The sequence below is a fragment of the Marmota monax genome, unplaced genomic scaffold (genome assembly GCF_021218885.2).
Source record: "Marmota monax isolate L192 unplaced genomic scaffold, Marmota_monax_Labrador192_F-V1.1 WCK01_AAM20220418_F8-fsc00030, whole genome shotgun sequence".
Taxonomy (NCBI): Eukaryota; Metazoa; Chordata; class Mammalia; order Rodentia; family Sciuridae; genus Marmota; species Marmota monax.
Genome location: NW_026691988.1, coordinates 8329348 through 8354562, shown reverse-complemented (window position 1 = coordinate 8354562; position 25215 = coordinate 8329348). Strand labels below are relative to the sequence as shown.

Genomic DNA, 25215 nt, shown 5'->3' with positions numbered 1-25215 from the left:
ACTTCTGCACTATATTCTGAGTCTTGCTACTCTTTGCTATCACCATGATTTCAACTCTAGTCTAAGTCTTTGGGCCTCTCACTTAACTCCTTACTAAGTCTCTGCAACTACCTCTGCTTTTAGTAGTCTCTGCTTTTCCTCTTTCCTCTGCCCTTCATCCATCCTTCCTCAGGGTAGCCACAGAGATCTTTCTGAAGTTAAAATCACATCATTGGTGAGAACGATGTGGCAATGCAAGCTCATCATTGAGAAGCTGATAAGTCGGAGGATGAGTGTGTGACAGGGCAGGGGGTTATATGGGAAATCTGTGAACCTTGAGCCCAGCTTTGCTTAAACCTAAAACTGCTCTAAAAAATAAAATTTAATAAAAAAAAAGAAAAACCACACCATGTCACTATTGCCTAAAACCCTTCAGTGGATTCTTATTGTTGTGAGCCTGAAACCCAGAACTGTTAGAGTGAACCACAAGGGAGGGGCCACCACCTCCTTTGGAGCCTCCCCTCTGCTGGTGTCTCTGTCTGCTGGTCACACTAAAATCAAATGAGATCTTGACAGGATTGCCTTATTGTCATCATTGAAGCCTCAATGCAGGTGCCAAGGCCTCACAGAGCCTTTCTCTACTGGCCCAAGCTGAAGAAGACATCCTTCCAATGCAGGCACTGTCCCAAGGTCCCCGTAGTCCATCCTTACAGTGCTTAACTTTCTGCCTCCAGCCTCTGTATCTACATTCCAGAAGAAAGGGAAAACGGAGCTCCCTGGAATATCCAGCATCCTTGCGCTTCTATTTCATTGGCCAAAAGTGCTCACTCCTCCCTCGTCAGCCATTTGTTTCCCAAATGACATAGGAAGGGGGAAGAACAGCAAATAAGCAAACAGCTACTGCTACATACCACATGTGTAGTCTAACTTTATGTATATATATATATATATTTTTATGATTCTATTCTAGGGCTTTTTCTTGGTTAATTCATGAGGCATGCTTATGAATTCTTATGAAACAGTAATAGAAATTATTCACTAAATTCCTTGAGTGATTGTATAAGAAGTTGTCACATTAAACCTTTTGTCAAACATTCCTAGAGGTTTTAAAGTAATATATACATAGACTAGCCTTGAAATAATATAAAATTTAAAGATGCCATCACTGTCAAATTGCAGAACTAAATGTTAGCCACATCCCTTCCTTTTCCCCCTCCAGAAAACCATTAGAAAGAAAACCTTTTTTTTTTTTTTTAGTACCAAGGATTAAACCTAGGAGTGCTTAACCACTGCACCCTATCCCCAGCCTTTTTTTCTTTTATTTTTGAGAGAGGATCTTGCTAAGTTGCTGAGTCTAGCCTCGAATAATGATTCTCCTACTTCAGCCTCCCAAGTTGCTGGGATTACAGGCATGTACCAACCTGTCTGGTAGAAGAAAACACTTTTAAAATCACCTTGTAGCTTAAATTTATTCAAATGTCACTTTACATATACAAAGCACACCAACACCAAAAATATGCCCTCTGTCCTGCCCCTTGCCATGCAGTTGGTATGAGTGGGTTGTTCAGAAATACCTGGATGACAAGCTCTTACATTGAACAGGTGGTCCACGACATCTTGTTCACCATGTGAAGAGATTAGAGAACCCTGTAATACTAGCAAACAAGTATTTCTGTCATTATACCCTGGAGAGTTTGGATAGTGTCACAAAGGATAATTGCTAAGGTAGTTTGAGGTATGTGAATAACGTATGATTAAACTACTACCTACAAAGAAGGATTATGGCAACAACAACAGTTTCTTGTGGTGGCTGGGGTGTGGCCCAGTGGTAGAGCACATGCTTAGTGTGCCTAAGTTCCTGGGTTTGATTCTCAGTAACACACAAACAAACCCCAAAACCCAGTTTTCCCTGTGTTTTCATCACATTCTAAAAACATTTTGTTAGTGAACCAGCAGTTGTGAGAGAAGGTGCATTTAAGTACACTCTCATAATGTATCCCTAGCTAGTGGTTAATCTTAGATTGGCTTTCTCCTCTAACATTCTACACACCTGTTCTATCAGTATTCACCCAGATACTGCAATCAGCTGGGGAGCTTTTAAAAATGTGGATGCTCAAGCGCCACCTCAGATATTCTAGGTTGTCCTGAACATTGATGTTCTTTGCATTCAGGAGAGGTAAATGCCTAGTCAAGGTTGGAAACAACCTGTCTATATGGTTTTCGATGGAAATCTGACTCAGGGCATAGTCTAGAGAAAACTATGGGTAAATAGGTTTTTCAAGCTATATATAGATATAGATATAGATATCTCCTATTATCTCTACTATTTTTTCTTTCCATTGTCATAGTTGATTGAAAAGAAATGTGGTCTTCTTGTAATTCCCATAGACAAGCATAATTTATTGACCTGTAAAAATTATCACTTCATCCTTCTTTAGTGTTTCACACTTCATGAAACTGCTTTCTATATTGGAGAGGAGTACTTATTCTTAGCTTGGTTGGACTCTTGACTAGTATTGCAAAATTTGAGCTATCTTTTCTTTAAATATTGAGGCAGGGATATTTGCTTCTCCCAGATCTTAAATGTAAGCATTCATGATATGAACTAGTATCAAAGTGTTTTTTGTCCTCATGGAAGAGGTAACTTGTAAATGTCTTCATAGTTGAGAGTCATTACCTAAGTATCTTATTGGCAACATTATATATTGATTCTTCTTGTTACCTCATTCAAACAAATTATCAAAATGTTGCTGGGGCTGGAGTTGTGGCTCAGCGGTAGAGCGCTCACCTAGCACGTGCAAGGCCCTGGGTTTGATCCTCAGTACCACATAAAAATAAATAAATAAAATAAAGGTATCTTTAGAAAAAATGTTGTTGCTGTCTCTAATACACTGGTAATCATTTTAATAACTATCCTTTTGGGCTGGGGCTGTAGCTCAGTGGTAAAGTGCTTGCCTTGTATGTGTGAGGCACTGGATTCGATCCTTAGCACCACATAAAAATAAATAAAGATACTGTGTGTTCAGCAAACTTCCAGCTGCCAGCAATCTACAACTAAAAAAATACTTTTAAAAAAACTGCACTTTTTAGTTCTGAGAGCAATTCTAAAAAATGAGTAATGTGTCTAAAACAAAGTATTTGTTATTGTTATTGTTGCTAGGTACTTTCTGAGTAATATTATACAATACAGATTTTAAAAGTTTATTTGAAAAAATGAATATGGATTTCATTAACTGCTAATTGCTTTAGCTTTATTGTTTACATGAAAAGCTTTATGAAACTAGTATTATTCAATACTAACCAATACTAGTGTTCATTATCAGTATTCACAAATGATCCATTCTGCTTTCTTGAGTTTGTGTGATATTAGCATTTCCTATGTATGAATAGAGCAAGTATGAGCATCAAGTTTGCATTTAAGTTGTCTTATAGTTAGTGCCTTTCACACTGTAGGTTCTATTATTGAATATGTATGTATGTGTATGCATAGGCACATGTGTGTGTAAGGGATAGCTTTGAGTCTCTGTGTATCATTGCTGATATCCTATCATATTTAGCTTATTAAATAAAATTCGTAGAAGGCCATTGATTTGGTCTTAGCTCCTGAACTAGGTCCCAGCAGATTAATTCAAAATGGAGCCATTTATGCTCAGATTTTATGTCACCAAACCAAAACATAACCTATTGCTTTGTAAGATCTGACCTTCTGAGAGATCTGGAGGGAGTTGGTAGATAAATTACCAAACAGGTAATTTAAAAACAACAACAACAACAGAATTTTCACAGTAATTAACCAAAAGGAGCTCAGTCAGCATGGGCCAGGATAAGGAAATTCCCTCTGCTTTAACCTGATGCTAACCAATTGCTTTTTGCAGTGTGCTATTTCCATGTTCCTTCTTAAGCTGTCAAAAAAGAACTGACTCTCCTGACATGCCCAGTTAGTTCCTGTCTGTTTGGACTGGTTGCTGCCTAGTTCATGTATCACTGATAAAAGTGCATTAAATCTTTAAAACTTGATTTGTTGAATTTTTTTCTATGACAAACTACACACTAATTACCTTAGAGCTACATTGAGCACAAGATTGTTGTCTATAAACTTTGTAGTATTTCAAGTAATCATTTAAAGTGTTGTTCTGTTTCAGAAGTATAAAATACTTTCATATTTGGTAGAGCAACATAACACCAATCATGTGATTTTGAACTCTGAAGTTTGTCTTTCTATGTGGAGGCTTATTTGGAATTAGGTAAAAATCATGATATAATAGTCTTGGTGGACACGGTAATGTTAGGATTTGAAGAAATGGGCTCAGATACTTGAAATCAAGATGTTTTTGTTTTTTATTGAAGAATTGGTGGGTTTTTCAGGATGTTCTAGAATGAATCTCAAAGTTATTTGGAATTTTTGTCTTCCGGGGCAAGAGTCTCTTGGAATAGTAAAATAGATAAGTAAGGCCAATGGCATAACAGGTCATGTTGGTATAGACAGTAAACTGTGTAGATGATTTCTGTCTTCCTAGGTTCAAATCTTATGTCTGTCACTAGCTTTGTGGTCTTGGACAAGTTAGTCAATCTCTGTGAATTAATATTCCTTATTTGTAAAATAGGCATCTTAATAGTCTCTCCTTATTGAGTTGTGAGAAATGAGTTATTATATACAAGGAGCTTAGAACAGAGACTGACACCTTCCCCTTAACCCAACCATAGCTGCAGCCTCACAGAATTGACCTTACAAAAAATAAAGGACTTACGATGGTCATTTTTATTTTACTTATGGTCATATGTTTAGTTGAAATTTTCAATTTGCATTGTTTCGTTTAAACAATTTGTATTGTTTAGTTTATAATTAAAATCTGGCTGTATAACTAGCCCATGGCCATTTTCGTGTCTTTCAGATACTCTCAGCCCCTGCATGAAGAAATAGCCTTGCATAAGCATTTGAAGCACAAAAATATTGTCCAGTATCTGGGCTCTTTCAGTGAGAATGGCTTTATTAAAATCTTCATGGAGCAGGTCCCAGGAGGTAAGAGTTGCTTCTTTTTTTTTTTCTTTTAAAAGTAAAAGAACTGGAAGAGGAGCAAAATTGAATGAAATTTACTAGAGTACAGGTTTTAATTTATCTCCACACACACACAAAAAAAGGTATGTGACATTACCATGAACTTTGTTTGGAGACAGTAAATAAATATTAGAACCATTTTAGTATTCATCATAATGAATTGGATTAATTTTAGCAATTGATTGGGTTTTTACTTAGACTGTATTGATAGTGACCATCTCCAAAGTAGGGACATTTTTGAATTCATGTTTGAGCCCAGTTCCTGGGCCTCTGTGAGGACCAGTGAATGTTGACTTTTGTTGACTTAAATCCGTGTCACGTTATTAATATGCTTCAAAGAGCTCTCTTGGATGAGATTATCTACTTTTTTTCTTTCTTTACAGGAAGTCTTTCTGCTCTTCTTCGTTCCAAATGGGGCCCATTAAAAGACAATGAGCAAACAATTGGCTTTTATACAAAGCAAATATTGGAAGGATTAAAATACCTCCACGACAATCAGATAGTTCACCGGGATATAAAGGTAGGAGACACCATGATTCATTTTCATGAGGTCCTTGCTGGATAATTGTTTTATTTTCAAAATTCTCACTGTATTATGACTATTAATTAGGAATAGTGAATATTAAGTCAGTCTTAGAAATAGTAGAAATAAAATATTTCACACTACTCTTAATGTTATTTACATTCCTGTGTTCTTCTTTTACACATGGAATAAACTCCTTAGCCATGCTCAACCAGTAGCCTGTGCTCTCACTGTGTGTGATGTTTTATAAGAGCTCTGTGGGGTGGGGTGCACAGTATAATGTCAGACAGGACACGTGGCCATTCCTGAGTTACTAACAGCCTTTGTCCCTGCCCATAATCACTACCTATAAATATGTATTGAATCAGTGGATTCATGGTTAGAGGAAAAAAATAATTAAAAGACCCTTTCTTATATATTCATGCATGGAACTACAATTAGGGAACTACAATTATAGACTTCTCTAAAATAACAAACTGAAATAATAACATTAAGATTTTCTTTAAAAAAGAATAAATTTTTGACCAAGGCTTGACTCTTGAAAGTAAGTTAATATCACTACCCTAAAATCAACTTGAATGCCCATTTACCTGTAATGTTCCTAAATATTCTAGGGAAAGAAACCGAGCAACATAGAAAAGAAAGAGTGACTGGGAAGCTGTGTGTATGTGTATATATATATATATGTATATATATATGTATATATATATATATATATATATATACACACACACACATACACACACACACACACATACATACACACACACAATATATATAAGATACATTGTATCTTATCCATGGATCATACACAGCTAACTTCTGTTGTGTGTAAACTGTAGTGAGATTTTCGCCTGACCTACAACCTGAGTAGCAGATTGTGAACAACTGATAATATGTAAACAAAAAATATTGACCAGAATTTTCTGTTGAGATCAACTGTTAATGAAGGGCAAAGAATGAGCATCCTTGATTGTTCTAAGTACTCCTTTAAAAAAAATAGATTTAAAAAGTCAACAATAAACCGTATCTGAAGAAAGATAACATTTTTGATGGAAGTCCTCTTTCCCCAGGGTGACAATGTATTGATTAATACCTATAGTGGTGTTCTCAAGATCTCTGACTTTGGGACATCAAAGAGGCTTGCTGGCATAAACCCCTGCACTGAAACTTTTACTGGTATGTTTTTATGATAATGATACAGATCTTACATAATTAAAGAAATAATTGCTGAGTTTGAGCTTAAGGTGTGAGATAAACTGAATCAGTGTTCTCACGCACATTAACATTGGTGTCATTTGATGCTCACTGAAAAGGGTTACCCAGGATTTGGTCTGTCCCTCTTGTTTTTTTGTGTGTTTATATGACTTGCTCAATCTCCTGCTTAATGCCACCAAAGATTATTTTTAATTCTCACTTTGTTATTTGTCCTTCTTTTCCCGTCACTGCGTCTCTCTCCTGGTTGGCCTACAGCCACTCTAACTCTGACAAGATTACTTTTTTTAAACATTTTCCTAGTCCAGCTTCTCTGTGATTCTTACTCATACCCAAATCTCTTGCCATCTGGGATCTGAATTCCCTCTTCCCTACCCTGCTTTCTTCCTGGGATCTATCCTCTACTCCACAGTATAAATAACCCCGTAGGATTTCAATTCAGAAAGAGGAAGTGACTCACTCTCTCAGAAAAGGAGAGAGGAGAGAGCTTCCCTGAAAAATTAGGCAATACAACAATTCATCTGCTTCTAGTGCAAAGTCCTGGAAGGGTGGAGACCAAGTGATTTAGAGAAAGGCAAAGGTGGCCAAGGGGAAAGTGGAGCTCAAGAGATGAAAGACTGCTCCTCAGTCACGGGGAGGCGGGAAAGGCACCTGGGACTTCAGACCTGGTCTCTGCTCCAAGCTCTGGTCATTTCATTATCCTGCTTCTCATGAAGCGTTAGGTCCTTGTTATTATTGTTGAGGGGGTGGGGAGAGAAATTGAGCAGAATAAAAAAGGTCAAGACTAACCTGTGGTCTAATGCAAAGAAAAATGGCCCGATGGCCCTGTTTCTGATTCCCATGAGGGAGGCAGAAGTGCCTGTTTTGTATGTAGATGAGGCATTGACTGGGAGTCAAGGGACATCGAGGCAGGGTCACAACAACTTGTACATGATGGAACTTGGGTTTTCAGCCTGCCCTGTGCTCTTTGTGCTCACCTGTTTCCAACTTCCTCTCTACCTTTCTGGTGTCCTGATAGCCTGGGAGGCAGAGAGGAGAGAGGGGAATTCCGAAAGTTCTTTCCTCAGGACTTCAGTCAGCAACATCTCCAGCCCAGGCCCTTCCCTCAAGGCAGTGGTTATTTTAGGCATAGAATTACATATAGTTAGAATGCATTTTTTTTTTTAATAAAATACATTCCAACCTGTTAGTAGCTTTCAGTGTCTTTACATTTCTTTCCTTATCCTCTCTCAACTTGGCAAGAGACATTTTAGATGCTGCCAAGACTCAGTAACTTCTGAGAGGAAAATCCCTACTTTCACACACTTTTTTGAGCAGGATGTTAATGTAATATCATCTGCTAATCTTGAAAACATTTTTTTTTTAATTCCCCAAGGAGCTGTAAGAAAGTAGTCCTCACAGGGCCCTGTGCTTGTACCTCCCCCACTGTCCTCATGACTAAGAGCTTAGAGCTCTCCCAGCAGTGGTCAGAGTGCCATGGCATGTGGATCTCTCACCACCAAAGGCCTCAAAGCCCTAATTCAGTGCTCACTGAGTCCCAGGTGCTTAGTCACCTCTAATGAATTTAGTGTAATGACCATGATTTGTTGTACCTCTTGGTAATTTTGATGAGGGGAAAGGCAGCAGTAACCATCATTTATGAAGTACTCACCTGGCGCCATGCCAAGTGCTTTACGCACATTGAAATTCATCCATCAAGCCCTAATCATTAGCTATCATTATCCCGGTTTATGGTGAGAAAAGTAAGGTTCAAAGAGGTTAAATAACTTGCCCAAGGTCACAAAACTAGTTAGTTAATAAAGCTTGAGGTTTAAACGAGACTTAACATGCCAAATGGAATTACTGTCTTCTCCCCAAACCTGTTCCACCCACACTCTTCCCGTCTCAGTTGATGGCCACTCTACAACTGCATTATCACCCCCTGCTCTGTTTCTCATACTCTCCAGCCCAATCTGTGGAGGAAGCCTATTGGCTGTACCTTCACAGTGTGGCCAAAACTGGACCAATTCTTACCTCCCTACAGCTGCCACCCTCCTCTCTCACCCACAGTCCTTCCACAGCCTCCTAACTTACCTGCCCCCTACTGTCTGTTCTCAGTACAGCACCCAGACCGATCCTTTCAAAATATAACAGCAAATCCCATCACTCAGAGCCCTCCATGGCTGTTTTCTCCCAGAATACACAAGGACCCAAGTCCTCACCATAGAGGACAAGATTCTGACCTGATTTGGAGCCCATTCCCTGTCAGACCTCACTCCTAGTTTTCTCCTCTTGTTTATTCTGCACCACAAGCCCCATACTTCCTGCATTTCCTTCGTGAATTCAGGTTGGGTCCTGCTGCAGGGTCTTTGCATAACTTTACCTCCTTCCAGCCTTAACTCAGATGTCACCTGCATACACCCCATTAATAATGGTAGTCTTCCTGGGCACTGCTGACTCTGTTTTTGTTGTTTGTTTGTTTGTTTTGGTCATAGCATATCAATTTTTACCATACTGTATAATTTATCAACAGTGTATTACCTATTATTTTTCTTGTATGACAAAAATGTAAGTTCTGTAAGCCCAGGATTTTCCTTTATTCTACTGTTACACTGTTATAGTGTTTTGTTTTGTTTTGTTTTGTTTTGTTTTTAATTGTACGAAGGATTAAGCCCAGGGGTCTTTACCACTGAGCTACATCTCCAGCAGATTTTTTATTTTGAAACAGGGTGACAGGGTCTCACTAAATTGCCTAGGCTAGCCTCAAACTTGCTATCCTCCTACCTCAGCTTCCCAAGTTGCTGGGATTACAGGTGTGTGCCCTGCACCTGGCCGTCCACTGTGGTATTCTAAGTGCCTAGAACAGGGCTTGGCTGGTGGTGGGCCTTTAGCATACATCTGCTAAATGAATGAATGAATGAACAAATTGTGACATCAAAGATTATGCTATTAACCATTAAGCTGTACCACCTTCTAAGATAGTTGCGATGGCAAAGAAATTTTAAAATAGATATTTAACAGTAATTTTTTTAAAATTTAGAATGCAGATATGTGAGGTATAGGTCTTGGAGTTGACACCCTGACTTATTTTCCTTAGCCTGATGTTTGCATTTGCTTGTATTTTTATAGTCTAGTCCTGGAAGTCTATTTATATTACAATATTGGGTCTAGGGGATATACCTCAGGGGTCGGGTGCTTGCCTAGCATTCATGATGCCCTGATTCAATCCCGAGCACTCCTCCAAAAAACTTATGTGTCATGTATTTGTGGAGTAAACTAAGGAACAGATTTGAATACATAACAACCTGTTGTTTTTTTTTTTTAAAGAGAGAGAGAGAGATTTTTTTTTAATATTTATTTTTTAGTGTTCGGTGGACACAACATCTTTTTTATTTTATTTTTATGTGGTGTTGAGGATCGAACCCAGCGCCCCACACATTCCAGGCTAGCGCGCTATTGCTTGAACCACATCCCCGGCCCCAACAACCTGTTTTTTGTAACTTGTTCAGTGAAGGCTGGATGACACACTTGGCAGAGGGAGCTATTTTATATTTTGTCATATTTTTTGGTGCCCTATAGTTGTACACAATGGTGACTTATTGTTATGTATTTGCACATGGACACAGTTATAACAATATGATTGGGTCAGTATCCTTCCCCAGTATTTCCCCTTCCTGTCCCTTTCCTCTACTGATCAGATAGAGCTCCTATAAATAATGCCTGATTGATTAAAAATATTGTATCATTTATTATTGGCACTGCTTGCATTATACCAATTTTAAAAATTTACTATATTTTTTGATTAGTTGTAACTCCAACTCAGATATTTGTGCAACATAAATTCTCTTCACCAATTCTTTTATAGAACCAGAGGTAACAGCAAAACAGAGTATAGGTTTCAGAACAGGTTTTCTAAAGGCCCTCTTGATTTATTTAAATTAAAAAAAATTATCACTTTGGGAAAAACTATGAATGAAGAGAAATTGTAACAATTTTATACTAAGGGTAGTTGAGTCTTGGGGGGAGCACGGTTGCCTTATCCATGGCAAGGAGAAAGGCTTTCCTCTGGTGATTTTGCCAGTTTAAGCTGAGAGTGTAGATGTGTACTGTTGTATGTGAACATGAATTTGAGCTACTGTCATATGGAGAATAAACTTCACAAGGTGTCAATACTTGAAAAATTTCATACTTTATTTTTATGAGCAATAGTCAGTTTCTAGCCTTGGACAGTGGGCTTCATGGGATCAATTTGGAGGAATTTTACATCACAGTTTTCCTATAAATCACACATGAAGTATTCATTTAAGCTGTCATCTGTATTTATCAAAATGTCAGTTTGATTATGAATCAGAAATACTGATGTAGGTCTTTGGCAAACACCTCAGGATTTGAAGTAATTCAGCACTGCCCCTTGGATGAGTTCCTGTTTGCTGATTACGTTATTCATGTGAGTGTATCAGAAATGGGGAATATGGTGACTGTCTTAGCTTTCTGTCACTGTGACAAAATACCTGAGAAAAACAACTTCAAAGGAGGAAGGATTTATTTTGGCTCACAGTTTTGGAAGTTTCAGTCTGTGGTCAATTGGTCCCATCACTTTGGGGCTGTGGTGAGGTAGAACATCATGGCAGGGGACAGAGCAACAGCTGCTCAACTCAGGGTAGCTAGGAAGCAATGAGAGAAGAGGGGTCAGGCTCCAATATCCCCTTCTAGGGTGGGCCCTTGATGACCTAACTTCCCTCCACTAGTCCCCACCACCGCCCAGGAATATCATCAGCTGGGGTCGAAGCCTTTAACACATGGGCCTTTAAGATGTGAACCATAACAGTGACATTATGTTCCTGACCACACTCCTGGCCCATCCCCATTCTAGAGGGTAATAGAAGTCCAAGTCTTGCCTGTCATCTGAGGCCATTGCACTTGAGTGTTTCCCTGGAATGTACCAGGGCAGGGCTAGAACCAGGGGCTCTCAGCTTCTCATTTTGTGCTCTTCCCCTCATACAGCACTCTTATTCTGATTCCATGCAGCCTTTTCTATCTCTCTTTTTCATTTATTCCTATTGGTGCTGTGTAGGGGTCTGTCTCTGTTAATGGCTCATGATCTTTTGTGATTTGTCCAATCTGTTTTTTCATGGATGTCAGATACACAGCAGGAGTCAGTATATTTGATTTACAGAATAGAGTATATCAGAAATTATTTGCATTGTTTTTCACCATGATTTTCAGAATCTTAATGCTACCATGTTTAAGAAACAGAAATGAATTTTTTTTTTTTTAATTTTAAAAAACCTTGAAGCCAGAGATGGCACAACTATAGTCCCAGAGACTCAGGAGACTGAAACAGGAGAGTCTCAAGTTTGAGGTCAGTCTTAGCAACTTAGTGAGATCCTGTCTCAAAAAATAAAAAGGGTTGAGCGTAGCTCATTGATAAAAATACCCCCAGGTTCGGAAGGAGGGAAGGAAGGAAGGAAGGAAGGAGGGAAAAAAAAGAAATTAGCACATGAAAACCTATACATGTTTGTAGTGTGCCACATGATGTTTTGATACCTGTATAGTTTGTATAATGTTCAAATCAGGGTAAGCCTATTTATCTCCTGAAACATTTATCATTTCTTTGTGGTGAAAGCATTTGAAATCCCCTCTTCTAGGGTTTCTTTTTTCTTTTTCTTTTTTTAACATTATCATTCTCTGTAGTTGCCCTACTATGCAGAACTTCTTTCTCCTATCAAACTAGGTCTTCATACCCATTACCAACCTTTCCATGTTCTTCTCTCCACTCTCCTTTCCCCAGTCTCTGGTAACCACTGTTCTGTCTCAACCTCTAGGAAGTCAGCCTTTGTAGATTCCACAAAGTGAGGTCACATGGGATTTGTCTTTCTATGCCTGACTTTTATTTAATATAATGACCTCCAGAATGAAAACAGAACTAAGCATTCAGTCTAGGAACCGAGAAATACAGATCTAAGGAACTGGATGAATGACTAGATTTTTTTTTTCCTAGAAAAGATTAGAAGCATACATCATAGCAGTCTTCAGACATTTGAAGAACTGAACACAGAAAATGTATTGATGTATTCTCTGTCATTTTCAAAAGACTCATGGTTAGAATTCTCTTGAGAACGTCCAGGGGAATGATGCCTCGGTTACACTCCCCCATCTAGGGAGTGAGGGTGGACCTATTTATGACCAGATGATGATATCAAACTATTTCTGTGTCCCTGATAAAATCCATCATAAAAAATTCCTATTTCTACTTTTGTAAATAGCATAAGAAACTGGAATTGGTATTAGGACCAGAATCATGATTTAAAATTTGTCTTACTTAGAAAAATTGAAGCTGTCATTAGATAACTATGTTTTCTTTTTTAAAGTGGAAATGTGTTTGACATACTTCCAGGTACCCTTCAGTATATGGCACCAGAAATAATTGATAAAGGACCACGAGGCTATGGAAAAGCAGCAGACATTTGGTCTTTGGGTTGCACAATCATTGAAATGGCTACAGGAAAACCACCGTTTTATGAACTAGGAGAGCCACAAGCAGCCATGTTCAAGGTCACATTTCGTATTATCTTAAAGGGATCAAGTTCCTCATAGCTACTGGCTTTGTGTTCTATGTGTATATATTGTATTTTGTTGGGGGCAAGGAGCCTAATAAGTAAGCAGGAGATGAGAGCACATTCAAGTCCAAGAAGATTCCTTCTCCCTGGAGGCAGGGCCTCAGCCTTTCACAAGGCATCTCTCTGCTTTGGTTTTCTCAGCTCTAGAAGGAAAGTCAGTGGAACTCCTTTGGACTACCTTCCAGCAGCACAGTGTAAATCACACACCACTGTGTGAAAAGTGACTTGGGCTGTTTGGGAAACAGTCCGAATGTTTTCCATGGAGGGAGATCTAGGAACATTTTTTTTTTTTTATCCAATTAAGGATTCAATCAAAACAATATTTTCCTTTATTTCTCGATCCTAATAGTTTGGAAGTCCATTTTTAAAAAGGGCATGATTACCATTTTAAGTCAGTCAGTCTTATTCTTTGAAATCTGGTTGGCTAGCCTGGTAATTGGCTGAAAAGTAATTCTTTGGAACATGGGAAGCAGCCCCAGTTCCCAAAGTAGGAGGCACTGATGGAAAGAGGCCTGAGAGAGCCATGGCCACAGTTTGGGGATCTAAGGACTAGGTGTGGCCGAAACCTGAGTCCCTGTAGCCCTCCCTTGCCAGATGCTAGGTGAGTGGGAAATTTAAAATAGAAAAGTGTTTTTCTCCAACGCAGAGGACTTCTGAGGATCACGGTTACCCTCTGCCTGCCCCTGGCTGCTTTTCTAGCCTTTTCTCATTTGCATATGGCCTCCCATGAGGGGCCATGGTGTACACAGCTCCCATGTTTGTGCCAAGTGTGGCTTAAACTTGACGGCAATCTGCTGGGATGCTGCTGGTAGAAAAAGGAGGGCTGTAATCCAGTCCAAAAGAGTATGAGAACAGTCTTTCTTGACAGGAAGGATGTCTTTCTCTTCTCAGCCCATCTTTAAGGCTTCCCTCTGATGTGCTGCTGAATTACCCCTTAGTGCAGTGATCATCGGAAAACATGCCTTTGTTGGGCTAGCCTCCTCTGTGCATGGGAAGTGACACTGTCTTAAAAAAAGAAGCAATCAGGTGGACTCTGACCCTGATTGACAGTGTTCAGAGTCAAGCCTCAGCATGGATCAAGATATTTAAGATTTCAGGCAAATTACTTAATCTCTTTGTATGTCAGTTTCCTCATCTACAAAATGGGGATAAAAATAGTAACTATCTAACAGGAGTTTTTTTGGGGAGTGTCTGAGTTAATATATGTAAAACTCTGAGAATAGTTTCTGACACATAGTAAATGCTGTGTAATTATAAGTAATTATATATTATTATTTTTATAAAAATAAATTTATATGAGCTTTATCATACCAAAAATATGTCCTTAGAAGATTTTCTCTGTACTAAATACATGAAAACATCATTAAATTTTTTTGTGTGTGTATGTAGTACTAGGGATTAAACCCAGGAGCACTCTAACACTGAGCTACATCTTCACCCCTTTTTATTTTTTATTTTTGAGACAGATCTCATTGAGTTGCCCAGAACTTGTGATCCTCCTGCCTCAGCCTCTCAAGTTGCTGGGATTACAGGCGTATGTCACTGAGCCTAGTCCAAAACTTTTTAGAAATAGCAGCAATGACAAGTAAATTCTAATTGTGATAGAAAGTACTATTTGTTTAATTTCAAAATACTTTTAAATATTTCATGATGTAGGTTATTTGAGAGAGGGGCAGTATTCATTCACAAATTATTTAACACGGGAAAGAATATAGGCTATATTCCAAGCAAAGCAAGGTTCAAATCCCAGTTCTGCCTTTCCGTAATCATGTAACCTCAGCCCATTTAAGCCTTATTTTCCTCACTGGTATAAGAGGGATAATCCACTGGATTGTCAGGTTTGCCCTTTATGAATCTCCTTGAAGATTAAGCACAATACATGGCATATAGCTATTGTGAGCAAATCAGTTATATCAATTAAAAAAAACTTTTTGAATGTTAAGGTACTAATGTTACGGTACTTCATAGTGCATCTTCTGTCTTAAGCTAATTACTCTGGATGTGTCATTGGTAAAGTTCCAGAAGCTCTCTGTAAGCTCTTTATAACCTATATAGAAAGTGCATCATCGGCGGGCTTGGAAAAAATCATGAGCTTGTAACATGATGAGGGGACAAGAGGTGGGACGTGGACAAGATGCTCACTCAGGAGTTTCATTGTGCTTTTTCTTTTTTCTGTTCATGCCGTAGGTTGGGATGTTTAAAGTCCACCCTGAGATCCCAGAGTCCATGTCTGCGGAGGCTAAAGCATTCATATTGAAATGTTTTGAACCAGACCCAGACAAGAGAGCCTGTGCTAATGACTTGCTTGTTGATGAGTTCTTAAAAGTTTCCAGCAAAAAGAAAAAGTCACAACCCAAGTTTTCAGGTATGTATTTGCATTGAAGAGGATCTCAGTAGAGTTAGTACATCCTAAGCTTTTAAGATGGAAGATTTTTCCAGAAATAAAATTCTCTGTTTACAGAGATTCCAGGAAATTGTTGTAAACGATGTTCTCAGGCATTTGTTTCCAATATCAGGGAGCCATGTCTCCATCAATTTTACAAATGCTGAGGCCTCATACATCAGTGATCTTCCATCACACAGTAGATGGTTAGTATATCAGCATTTTAAAAATTTATTTATTTATTTGTTTTTTTTTTTTTTTTTTTTTTTTTTGAGATAGGGTCTCCTAAGTTGCTTAGGGGCCTCACTAAGTTGCTGAGCATGTGATCCTCCTGCCTCAGCCTCCTGAGTCACTGGGATTACAGGTGTGCACCACTGCATCCAGTTAGCATTTATAAGTATTCTAGCATTGAGATCCTAAGGTTAAAGTCTAAAAGAGGTGAAATATAGCCTTCTAGAAATAAAACCCCAAATTACCACTAATGGGCTACAGGACTATTTGAGAGCTGTTAAACTTCCAAGCCATCTAGGTAATATGTTCTTTTAACATTAGTTAGTAGAAAATACATGCTATCCCATAGAACAAGAAAAAGAAGATTGACAGCTATAAATAAAACAGCAGTATAAAAACATAATAGTCTTTTTGCAATAATTTCCAAAACTCATTTCAGTAAGAAAACAAAGGATCTATTTATTCATGGCATCTTTAATGTTAGTACTGGAAGAGGATGGGCAGATTTGATGTTTGGGAAGGGCATTGATCCCATTTCAAGACACTTTTTGTTGATTTCTCAGTTTAACAACAAGGCCAACATCTGCTTATGCTGCTGTTTGCTTTTCTTCCCACAGCGCTTTCCGCTGGATCAAATGGTGAGTTTGTTTTACCTTTTGAGCAGAGGGCTGTCATTTCACGTCTCATCTCTCCATAAGTAGCCACAACTGCACTCCTTGCTCATACATGGGGACTTCTGAGTACTAACGAGTTGGGCTACTGCAACCCTGGCTGGGCTTGTTGCTTCAGAAACTTTTCCCCTTTCTCTTTCATAAGGGAGGCCTGAATTGTTATTCCCTGAATGCAAGATGGTGACTGTGTTTTGAGTCCTTCAATTTGAGTGAAGTCCATGTTTTCTTATGTAGGAGCCAGTTGGCCACCTAATGGATTTCTTGTGGGAAATTTCAATGCCAGATACCCTTCTCTTTTACCTTTGGGGTAATACATTCTGTTTTAGTGGGTCAGGGTTGATATTTTTGTTTTCGCAATTTGGCCTTTGCATATCATAACCAGGAAGCTAGTTTTGCTCTAGGAAGATCAACTGAAGCATTTCAGAGACTTATAAAGAGAGGAACATGTTTGGGATTCTTCTATGTTGGATGAGGGGTTGATAGAAGCAGGGGTCTTAAGATCCAATGTGCCTGGGTTTTGTGGGCCAAATGGGGGAGGTTGTAGCAGGTGCTTTGGATGCCTCAAAACTAGTTACCCAATGTAGAGACCCATTAATTGAGGATTCCTGAGAAGTCCTCCTGTTTTCCTTCTGGAATTCCAAGAGTCAGGGTAGAGGGACCTCTGAGAAGAGAAGAGACATTCTCCACACCCTCTGTTTGTTTCTCTGTAGGCCTCAAGGCCCCTGGGAGACAGTCACTGCGCTTTTTCAGGGTACCCCAGCAGGGCCTCCAGCCTTTTACACCATCTGCCTTCAGCATTGTCCCAGAAGTCAGTTCTAATCCCACTGAAAGCACTTTCTAGGTAGATGACACACAGTAATATACTTCTTTTGGCTGTCATTTTGTGCTGGTAGCAACGTCTACTTCACCAAGTTGGTTCTGAACATAAAATAACATAAATCCTAGGAGAGCCTTGGAGCTGTGCCCAGAAACTCCCTCCATGATTGTTTTATCCCTTCCATGTGACAAAGTTTTCATTCGGAGGAAACAGATTCCTGTTGCCCATAATAGGAATGGTAGCTTCTGTGAACTCAGCTGTACACTCCCAGTGAGCTGGCATTTCTGCCCAGGGACTTCTCAGCGAGCTTGTGCTTGGAGTGAGTGTGCGGTGGAAGGCAGACATCTACTGAGATTACCACTCATGGGGTTGTTGTGAGGATTAAATGAGACACTTGTGTCACATGCATAGCCCAGCAAGCACTTCACCAGGTGGTTGTCCTAACTCGTATTGCTGCTCTCCTTTTCTTGATCTGGTCCATGCTCAGTGGCTTGTTGAGAATTGTGGCCCACAGCCTGAAGGTCCCCTGCCATTTCCCAGGGCCCTCCAGATTCTCCTGAGTCAGAACTTCCTTCAGCCTCATGAATTCCTTTTATCCCTCATCCCCCATCCTCCTTAGTCTTACTCCCTTAATGAGACAGGGACTTGGAATTAGAAAAAATGGGCAGCCCCCAACTCCCTGCATAATTAGCTTGTTCAGACTCAGTTGAAGGAGTATTATTCCAGGATTGTTGGGGCTCATGAGCACATTCCTCTCCTCCTCAGAAGGGCAAGACACACCTGCTAATTAGGAGTGAAGTCCCATTTGATTGTTTTTGGGTGTTACTGAGCATCTTCAGGCTTCCTATTCATTACAACTGTGACCATGATGGCCTTCCTCTCCTTCTAGATGAGTATAAATGACAGGCCTCTTCCATCCCCGGAGCATCTTGTGTAGGTCATATGCCTGTTTCTGTGTAGAGAACAGACTACTGCCCTGCCTCTGGGACCCCTGGCTTCAGTAACTACACTTGTTCCCCTTCAGAAAGGAGCAGGAGGGTGGTGATGGTGAAGCCCTCCTTCCCCATTAGGTTAACCGTATTGGACAGAGAAGCCACTGACAGATCATTCTGATAGCTGTGTGGAAGATGGTTTATTTAATAACCTTTGTTCAGTACACTTTATACCTCTGCTGTACACTTAGCGCTAGGAGACTCGGGCCCAGGTCCTGTCGGCATGGATCACTTGGGGTGTTGGTTAAAAAATGCAGATGGCTGGCCCTTTGCAGAATCTGGAAGTGCAATCTGGAATTCTGTATGCTCATCAAACCCAGCTGACTTAAAGTCACTCAAATGTAAGAACCATTATTCAATGTTTGAGCAACTGGAGATGGAGTTAGGCTGACCAGGGAGGAGACTTTGTGTTGGGGCAGGGCTTTGTCCCTAGACTGTCCTTGGAAGGAAGAACTTGTGCAAGTCCCTGTTGCTCATGTAAAGCTTTTAGCATCTGAGGCTACCTTCATAGCAATGAAACAGTCCCACTTTCTCAAAGCAGGAGCATATGCAGTCCCTTAAAGTCATCTCCCTCCCCTAGTCAGGAGCTCCCAGCACTTTGGGTTCATAGACAGGCCACTTACCCGTCCCCACCCCAACCTACCCCTGGCCTCTTATAAAGCCATCTCTTAGGGAATCTTGGACTCACACTCTTTCCTGTTGACCCCTAACATGGAGCAATAAGAATCACCCTTCAGAGAGACACTTGTGACATGAACTATCCTCAGAGAGGTTCATCATCCAGACTCTTCACAGATCTTTCACAGCCAGTTTCATAGCAGAGGGCTTCTTAGTTGTTGGCAAGACATTGGCAGTAAGGCCATCTGTGAGTGGAAATCTTGTCAGCCTCCTCTCTTACAGTCTGAGAACCCAGTCAGCACCTATGGACTGATACCTGGGGATTTGTGACTGTGCTCTCCAGGACCTGTCTCTTGCCTCTCTAGAAATAGTTATATATGAACTTTTTCCAGTTGACAGTGACAGCTACCACAGAATGCCCTACACTTTTCCATATACCTAAAAATCTCTAGAACTTGAGAAACTAGGAAGCCCAGCAGTGGATTTAATCTTATTTTCAACACAAACTTATAGAGCTACTGTTGAACCATAACGCAAAGAAAAGACCACCGACTCCAATTTTAAATCAAATTAAAGCAAGATAATATTGTTTACACAAAGAAAGCTGGCCAGCGGCTGTCTCTCCCTAAGCTGGGCTAGACTAAATCAGCACTCCAGCTCTACAGGAAAAAGGTTTTATAGCACAAAAAGTTGCAAAGGGGGGTGTCTTGAGAAACTTACAGCTAACAGGATTTTGACAAGCATAATACAAAAGCAGATAGTAGGTTGATGATCTACATGGCTTAACATTTCAAGGTTGGGGATAAATTCAGATCCCAACATCAGAATTTATGGGGCGCCACTGAGGTTTCAGAGAGGGTTGTTATCTGGTCATGGAAAGCCAGGCATGGGTAAGTTCAAGGCACGGGCAGGAATTCCAAACAAGTTTAGAAATCTCAGTAATTTATAGTAAAACAGAAATTAACTTTTCATGACTTTGTGATGAGATGGCTCCCAATCTTAAGATGGTATTAGGCTGGGTTCATCATTACCTGCTCAAAGATCCCTTCCTACTCCTTACAATAGAGAAAGCGTTTATCTTTCTCCAGGTGGGTCCTGGATCCCACACCTGCTTACTCTTTGCTTCTGCCTTTCCAGATAAGTTTCATATCCAACATCTTCTGTCCTGAACTAATCTTCCATGGACACCCACTTGGCTAACACCCCCACTTTGCTCCCCATGATAGCTTCCTGTCTTGAAGTACATTGTCTTCTCCTCCACTTTGTTCCTGACAGTCTAGAATTTTCCCTTTTTAAATTTTTTTTTTAGTTGTTTATAGGGTTTATTTATATGTGGTGCCAAAACTCGAACCCAGTGCCTCACACATGCCCGGCAGCTGTGCTCCCACTGAGCCCCAGCCTCAGCCCCTAGAGTTTTCCCTTTCACATGATGGCTGAACCTGCTCTAGCCAAGTTTGCCAATGAGATGTACATAGCCAAATCCAGCAAGAGCTTTTCTCAAAGTTAGTCCTCAGTTTCTGGCCCAGATGACTGTCTTCTCTTTAGCCCTGTCCTTTGTGGGCTTCCTCAACACCTGGTCCATCCCTATATCCTCCATGCTCATGGCTGCTCCTTGTCATTTTCCTTTTCTGCCTCCCTTCCTTCCTTTTTCCTCTAAATGTTGCTGTTCTGAAGCACCAGGTGGGTTATCTGTTCTCTTCCCATCTTTTCCCTAAAATTTTATCATCCTTTGCTTTAAATGCCACCCACAGTGTGGGCTATGAAGGTCATTTCTCTAGACCAGTTTTTCTGATTCCCAGACTCATATCTAGTTGTCATCTTTGTTTCTCAAACGGACCTGTCAAATATACCCCTTCCCAAAGAAAAGAATATTCCCTTTAGCCTATATTCTCTTCCATGGTGATATATGAATAGTACATGTCTCCATTTTCTTAAGTCAGAAACCTTGGGATCATTTTTGATTTCTCATTTTTAGACTTGCTCCAATCCATGAGCAGGTCCTATTGACTCCCAACAAGTAGTGTGTGTTGGATGAATGAATGCATGGCCAAAAAGTGAAGGGGAATCAGCCTAGAAGCAGTTCAGGCAGAGGAGGAATCCGGGCTGTATACACAGGACATGCAGAACATGTCCTAGATGAGTCATAATGACCCAAGCTGAGTTTTAACCTTAGCAAATGCAGTTTTACCTCATTGGGTCTCCTTTTAGGCAATCAGTTTCCATAGAAACCTTAAAATTCACAGTTATGACCCAGGCTGTCTTATTACTGGGCAGTCACACCACATACAGTGACTAAAAAGGGTAAAAAACTGGATAATTCAAGGTTTCACTCTCTTTCTTCTTTAGATTCGCACACATACTTACAAAAACATGGTAGGACCCCCTTCCCAATCTAGAAGTATTCTAAATAGAGTTAATCTATTTATCTCCAAGAAGCATTGATTTTGTTGTTGAAATGTAAATGATGCTTGCCTGCATTTCTGATTGTCATGTGCATTGCAAAGTGGATCACCCATTATGGGCTTCTGCAGGAATTCCCCCGCTATCAGTGAGCCCCACTCCTTAGGAAAGAGATTGGCTATTCCATTAGGCCAGAGACTGAGGAGAGAATCCTTCAGCTATCGTTTTCCATTCGCAGCATTTAGTGTAGGGCCTTGACATCTCATAGCAATGGAAATCTTGTTCCCGGGGAAGCTCTTTTGTCCGTTCTGTAATCTGTTTCCTCAGATGCAACTGATGTTGTTTCTGGAGTGAAACAGAGCACACCACAGACCTAGGCCACCCCAGAAATGTCCTCTCCCAAGCGGTCTCCCCAACAAACTTTTCTGTTCTCCTGTAACCCTACTGTTCATTAACAGCAAGAGGCTACTCGTCTGCTTTCAGGTATAGCAGCACTGGATAAAATATGGCCCATGAAATATTAGACCCATGAGCTGCCCAGAAAGAAGGAATTCCACAAGCAAGTGAATTTTGGAAGTTTCTGCCTGTTGGACACTTGGCCTGCCATGTGTCTGTACTGTACCCATTTGGGCTTCTCTCTAAAATTAAATAAGATACTGTAGATTAAATTGGTAAACTCAACATTTCTTGGCTTCCTCTTGCTTCCTACCTTCTAGTGACTTGGCTACAGAACTGTTTAGATCAATCAGTTCATCCTTGGGAGACTTTCCAGTTCTAACCAGTAAGATTGTTTGTCCCAGAGGTCTACTCTCCCTGGAAGCTTCTCCTCCCTATCGGTAAAACCAAAGGTTGGCACTACTATGACACCTGCTTTCTTTATTAGGCATACATATGGGATAGGATAGTGGAACTGGCCTCATGGCATCTATGATATAACCAGTGGGTGGGATGTGTCCTACCTCAAGATTGTATCACTTAAGATGCTCCTGGACGTGGTTAGACCCTTTCCAAGACTGATTTCTATGGAAGAGCTTCCGAGTGTCAGGGATAAAAAGTTTTCAGAAAAATGTCCATTCCTGCTATATAATGGGATTTTTCTTCATCTTTGAGAAGATGAAATAACCAAATACATTATTAGGTAAATGAAGTTTTTAGTAAAGTGGTGTTGCTACCATTGAATATTTGCTTGTTAAAAAATATCATTAATAGTATATCTTTCTGATTATGAAAATAATACTTGTTATTGCTGAAATTTGGAAAAATAAAAGAAAATTGATTACCCTCAATCACATCTTCTAGAAATAATTACCATAAATATTATGACATATTTTGTGTGTTTTCTTCTGTTATATACGCAACACATAATAATACAGCATACACTGAACCTAAAAATACTTGAAGAGAAAGGAATGGAGGGGAAGAGGGAGAGGAGAATAAGGAAGGAAGGGAAGAAAGGAAGAAAGATGGGAGGGAGACTTGGGATGGGGAGAGAAGGAAGGAAGGAGAGAGGGAAGGAGTGTAGGTGAGAGAAGGCTGATCTAGCTTTCAGGTATTTGTAAGTCAGAGATAAGCGATGCATAATCACAAATATGTCCATTTGTCTGATCAAAGTACTAACAGCCCCCACCCCTCCTGGCTAATGGTCACTGGTTTCTAGTCACAGTGAACAGAGTCAGAAGTCCACTCCTGACCAGCCACCTTCTGTCTTTGAGACTTGGCAAGTTTTTGACTCCATCTAGCTTAAAGGAGAAATGAGTAAAAAGGGGGCTTCCAGGCAACAGTGGACGTTTTCTGCAAATTGACATCTGTTTTCATCAGTAAGAGACTTTGGTAGCATTGGGATATTAAAGATGTTTCTCATAAATTAAAATAATTTTTTAAAATCAGTGTTTGATTAACTATAGACAGCTCCTATTATGCAACCTTATTCCCCACCCAAATAAAGCAGAAGCCCTTGTTTGCCATAGAATCATAGTATCTGAGAACCTGAAAAGGCTTTAGAGGTCTAGTCCCTTGGTTTCCAAAATCCTGTTAGCAAAGAATACTTTTCTATCTGTATCCTGGAGCAGAGTTGTGATGTGTGACAGCACATTTGTTCCAGGTGAATCTGAGTTGGAGCTTCTGTGGGGTAGACCCACAGCCTCTCATTCTTTAAGTCTTTCAAGGCAGCCTCAAGAGGCTAAGGTGGACCTTTGAACCTCTGAGGAAGAGGACTTAAAATTTATTTTTTTGAAAGAAAAATATCGATTTTATTTCTCTTAAATATTTCTGAACATTTTAGTACCAAGAATAATGCAGAATTACCCAACAGTTTTAAAATCACACTTTCATTGGAACACATGAAAGTGTTTACTGGCTGTCTCCTTCCTGGGACAGGCAAGCAGTCATTCTGGTAGAGAGTCGTGGTGGTAACCAATGGTATTCTTCTGCTCAAGAGCCCAGGTCCTTAGTTCAAGTAAATTTGAGGAACTTTATGCGTCCAGTCAAAAGTTTTTGCTGGGGGAGAGTTGCTTCATCAGGCCAAATATAACAGCATCTTAAGAAATCCTCTTTTCAAAATACTTTTTAGGGTATTATTTTCTATTTGGTTTCTGTACTGGTTTCAGAGGTTCAGTTCCTGATTGGCTGACTCCATTGCTGGGGGCCTGAGATGAAGCAGATCATCACACAGAAGGGTGTGACAGAGGAAGGCAGCTCAGGGCATGACAACCAGGAAACAGCAAGGCTTAACATTTTACGAACCTGGTCTTGTATTTTACAGATGTGAAAACTGAGACCTGTAGATAAAAATAATAAGTCATCTATAAGAATGAGATCAGAACCCAGGACCCACCAAACCTGGTCTTCCTGCACGGTTTCACACCCTTGACATATTCCTTTTCAGGCCTGGGAGGCCCTTTCCTGGCTGTGCCCTGCCTGGGTCATACAGAGCAGGGGGAGATCATACTCACATGGCCAGTCCCCTTTGTAGCATAATCATGCTGCTCTCTGCACTGAGGTCTATGGCAAAGGATACTGGTCTTTCCACAGGTATTCTAGGATGTGTAAATTTCTAAAAGCATTAACTGCCTATTTTCCCTCCTGTCGCCAGCAGAATATCTCAGGAGTATATCCTTGCCAGTGCCTGTCCTGGTAGAAGACACCAGCAGCAGCAGTGAGTACGGCTCCGTGTCCCCTGATACAGAGCTAAAGGTGGACCCCTTCTCTTTCAAAACCAGAGCCAAGTCCTGTGGAGAAAAAGATGTGAAAGGAATACGGACACTCTTTTTGGGGTAAAGATGGGACTTACTTGGGGTAAAAGAATTATGTTGTGAGGTATGTCACTTTATGGAGCATGCTGTGATTTATGCTGCCTCAATTATTACAGCATTCCAGATGAAAATTTTGAGGATCACAGTGCCCCGCCTTCCCCTGAAGAAAAAGATTCTGGGTTCTTTATGCTGAGGAAGGACAGTGAAAGGCGGGCCACCCTTCACAGGATCCTGACAGAAGACCAGGACAGAGTTGTGAGGAACTTAATGGAATCTTTAGCTCAGGTAAAAATCTCTCCCAAGTACTTCATTTCCCAAATTGTGTGTATGTGTGTGCATGTGTGTGTATTATTTTATTTCTTGAGGCAGGCTCTCCCTACGTTGCCCAGGCTGGTCTGCACCTCCTGATTCAAGCCATCCTCCTGCCTCAGCCTCCTGCAAGGCTGGAACTGCAGGCACCTGCTATTAAGTCACACCCTT

General features: G+C 40.2%; 1 protein-coding gene across 4 annotated transcripts in view; it reads left to right on the top strand.

The window, feature by feature from the left end:
- The window catches only part of Map3k5 (mitogen-activated protein kinase kinase kinase 5), a 203646-nt gene that overhangs the window by 150011 nt on the left and 28420 nt on the right, over nucleotides 1-25215 (top strand). The window contains exons 16-23 of one of the 4 annotated variants that reach the window (XM_046450186.2): nucleotides 4872-4999; nucleotides 5419-5555; nucleotides 6632-6737; nucleotides 13150-13307; nucleotides 15560-15737; nucleotides 16604-16624; nucleotides 24579-24756; nucleotides 24852-25020. In XM_046450186.2, coding sequence (XP_046306142.1) covers nucleotides 4872-4999; nucleotides 5419-5555; nucleotides 6632-6737; nucleotides 13150-13307; nucleotides 15560-15737; nucleotides 16604-16624; nucleotides 24579-24756; nucleotides 24852-25020 — 1075 coding nt within the window. Of the gene's footprint in view, nucleotides 1-4871; nucleotides 5000-5418; nucleotides 5556-6631; nucleotides 6738-13149; nucleotides 13308-15559; nucleotides 15738-16603; nucleotides 16625-24575; nucleotides 24757-24851; nucleotides 25021-25215 lie in introns of all 4 variants that reach the window. The other 3 variants (XM_046450181.2, XM_046450175.2, XM_046450171.2) reach the window with 3 other exon arrangements.